The sequence below is a fragment of the Gekko japonicus genome, unplaced genomic scaffold (genome assembly GCF_001447785.1).
Source record: "Gekko japonicus isolate JY-2015 unplaced genomic scaffold, Gekko_japonicus_V1.1 scaffold86, whole genome shotgun sequence".
Classification (NCBI taxonomy): Eukaryota; Metazoa; Chordata; class Lepidosauria; order Squamata; family Gekkonidae; genus Gekko; species Gekko japonicus.
The window spans coordinates 349937-353576 of NW_015172005.1; the positions used below are offsets into that span (position 1 = coordinate 349937).

Below are 3640 nucleotides of genomic sequence, written 5' to 3' on the forward strand. Positions count from 1 at the left end.
ATACTTTCCCAAAAGTCCTTGAATGAGTAGCTGAACTTCAGCCTCCCATATTTAAATGCAGTGTCCCTAAAATCCGGTGGTGGCATCCAAAGCAGGTGAGCAGGAGGGTATGGATTGTCATAACCTGACACTAAATGTTTATTTACTGTAATACACCTATCCTGACTAGCAGTAGGCATAAGCTGCAACTGCCCATTGGGTTTGACTTGAACAGTTAAATAACACAGTGTAGTGGTGGCATCCAAAGCAGGTGAGCAGGAGGGTATGGATTGTCATAACCTGACACTAAATGTTTATTTACTGTAATACACCTATCCTGACTAGCAGTAGGCATAAGCTGCAACTGCCCATTGGGTTTGACTTGAACAGTTAAATAATACAGTGTGCTGGCTTCTTTCAGACTTAGTTTGCATTTTGTTCCAGCTTCACAGTTCTACCTGAAGCAACAGGTAGAGCATTGAAAGTTCCATGTTCAAATGCCCTTTATTTCATACCTCGTGGTTGCTGTGGATTGACAGGGCTGAAAGAGTCAGAGGTAGACTAATATGCAGCTGGCCATTTCTCTCTTTTTATTTCTTTTGTTGAAGTTTTCCAATATAAGCAGCACATTAGGTGCTTGTATGCATAATTAAGTTGTGTGCCAGCCCCCAACTATAGATGGTGTGGTTCAGTCACTGAATAAATTAGCACTGTTTTTATTTAAAGTTCACCACCCAGGAACCTCTTCTGATGAGTCTGTTGCTGGATTGAGCCATTCAGGCTGTGGGTGGCAGAATGAATGTATAGATGCTCCCCAAACCTCACTGCACATTTAAACATTAGTATGTTTGACTAGGCTAGAACCTTCTCCCTTATTTTGTACAATAAAGGATGCTTTATTTTGTACAAAATATGTAAGGTAGATCATTCAAATAGGCTGTGTCTCTCCTGCACACAGGTGAGCCCTCAAGTGAGGCTAGTGATGGTGCTTAGAATTTTACTTAGTGCTGTACTCTTTCTAGGAATTTCTAAGAAAAATGTGAAGATGTTTTATTTATCTCAGTAAATTAATTTGCTTGTTTGTTTTTTATTCCTTTATTTTGCAGTACAACAAACATCTCTTTGTGCACATTGGACATGCCAACCATTCTTATAGCGATCCATTGCTGGAATCGGTGGATATTCGTCAAATTTATGATAAATTTCCTGAGAAGAAGGGTGGTTTGAAGGAATTGTTTGGGAAAGGGCCCCAGAATGCCTTCTTCCTAGTAAAATTTTGGGTAAGGTGACTAATAATTTATGTGATTTACAACTAATATTTACTTTATGTAGTGATTTTTTTTAACATTTTAAAATATAAATCAAGACTTGCTATTACTTACATAAAACACCATTAGTTGCCCAGGCTACTGGCTATTCCAATTATATCACAAGGTTATACAGTCATGTGCAAATAGAAAAATGCATACATTACCGTAGCAAGTCATTAACAGTGACTTTGAGGCATCAGGCTCCATAACATGTCCATTTGATTAATAAATCTGAGAGCCCATATGGTGTAGTGATTAGACTGCCAGACTAGGACCAGGGAGATCCAAGTTCGAATTCCCACTCAGCCATGAATGTCTAAATGGCTATGGGCCAGTCACAGTCTCTCAGTCTTAACTATGTCTCTTGGTTGTTGTGAGGTAGGAGAATCATGTATGCTGCCCTGAGCACCTGAGAAGAGAAGGGTCAAACAAAGCTAGGAAGCTTATATTCAAATGTGGTGACTGGAGCTGTGAATGGGCAAGGGAGGACTTTCAACTAACCTGAAAAGAGCCCCAGGTTTGCAGAAAAATATAAAATCTAAAAATACATTGGGGTTTTTTAAAAAAAATCTGAAAATGATCAAAGGGGTGCCTGTAGCTTTAAGCGAGGGATTCCCACAGTGGCTGTTGCTAGGCAACAACAGTATTCCAGACTGGGTTTCAGTGATTAAAAGGCAGGGGAGGGGGCAGGGCCCTTTTTAGATCTATTTTGGTTTTCGAGGGAGGACTCATTAGGGCCAGGCCCAACTGGGGTTGCCAGCTCCAGGGTGGAAAATTCCTGGAGATTTTGTGGTGGAGTCTGAGGAGGGCAAGGTTTGGAGACGGGAGAGGCCTCAGCCATAGAGTACACCTTCCAAACCAGTCATTTTCTCCAGTGGGACAGATCTCTGTCATCTGGAGTACAGTTGTAATTCTGGGAGATCTCGAGATCCCACCTGGAGGTTGGCAACCCTAGCCCTAGGAGCAACTGCTGGGTGACTTGATACCACCCAACCTGCATGACTCAACTAGGCCTGGCTGTTTACTCCTATTCAACATAAACCATCCTATGAAAACCACTGTGGTATAGGGTTCAGACCCTCCAGTTGAGGTGGGGGTCCCCTGCTGCCAGGCCCCACCTCCCTGCTGCCAATCAGCTGGCTGGCGGGGTGGGGACATCCCGAAAAAGAGGAAGATCCATCCAACATGCAGTGACATGTTTACATCACTGCCCATATGATGCCAGAATTGACGTTATCACATCTGGGATGTTGGGGCGGTGCTCTGGTATTTGGGCAAAAGGTCTATGGTAGAAGCCAAATTTATTTGGCCAAATATCACAGCATAGCCCTGACCTCCTGGACGTGATGACGTCACTTCCTGGTCACATAAACAATTACCTGAACACTTTGCTGTATGTCGGATGGACCTCCCTAATGTTCCTGGTGAGCCCCCCCCCCCACAACCCTAGTGTGGTGTAGTGATTAGAGCTTCAGAGTTAGGGTCTGTTGGACCCAGGTTTAGATCCCCATCTTTCTGTGGAAGCTGACTGTGTGATTTTGTGCTAGTCACATATTTTCATCCTAACCTATCTCACAGGGTTGTTGTGCAGATAAAAAGGAGGAGAAAAGAATAATGTGAGCTGCTTTGGTCCCCACTGTGGAGAAAGAACATACTTTCTTAGGTACAAACTACAGTGGGGGAGGAGGCAGAAAGCTGAAGACAGAAGGGCAGATAAAAGTAGGTTGGTGTTTTGGTAGGAAGGGAATAGGGCTGCCATCTCCAGGTTGGGAAATTCCTGGAGATTTGAGGGGTAGAGTCTGAGGAGAGTGGGGTTTGAGAAAGGGAGGGACCTCAAGCAAGTATAATGCCTCAGCACTCCACCCTTCAAAGCAACCATTTCTTCCAGGGGAACTAGTATTGCCAACCTCCAGGTGAGGGCTGGAGATCACTTGGAATTGTAGCTCTTATGACAGAAATCATTTCCCCTGGAGAAAATGGCTGCTTTGGAGGGTGGAATCTATGGCATTGTACCCTACTGAGGTCACTTCTCTCCCCACACCTCCCCCCTTCAAGGATCCACCCCCAAATTTCCAGGAATTTCCCAACCTGGAATGGGCAACCCTAAGGGGAACCGATCTCTGTAATTTGTGATTCCTGAAAAGTTGCTGCCATCAGTGATGCTGTGGGGGGGGGGAGCAGGTGGCCAGCTGGGAGTGCTACCACCACTGCTGCTGTGCGGGGGGGAAGAGTCTGGGAGAGTGATGGGGGCTAGAAAGTGAGAGTGATTGGGTAGAGGGCAAAGAGAGAGAGAGAGGCATGGAGGAGAGAGTAAGAAAAGAGGTGGCAGGAGTCAGAACGAGTGTAGGGAG

The 3640-nt window shown here is 44.8% G+C and overlaps 1 protein-coding gene across 1 annotated transcript in view; it reads left to right on the plus strand.

Annotated features, from left to right (window-relative positions):
• Positions 1-1268, plus strand: part of LOC107117953 (transcriptional enhancer factor TEF-1) — a 270762-nt gene extending 269494 nt beyond the window's left edge. Inside the window, exon 12 of the mRNA XM_015420152.1 lies at positions 1086-1268. Coding sequence (XP_015275638.1) covers positions 1086-1268 — 183 coding nt within the window. The remainder of the gene's footprint in view (positions 1-1085) is intronic.
• Positions 1269-3640: the final 2372 nt, after the last annotated feature.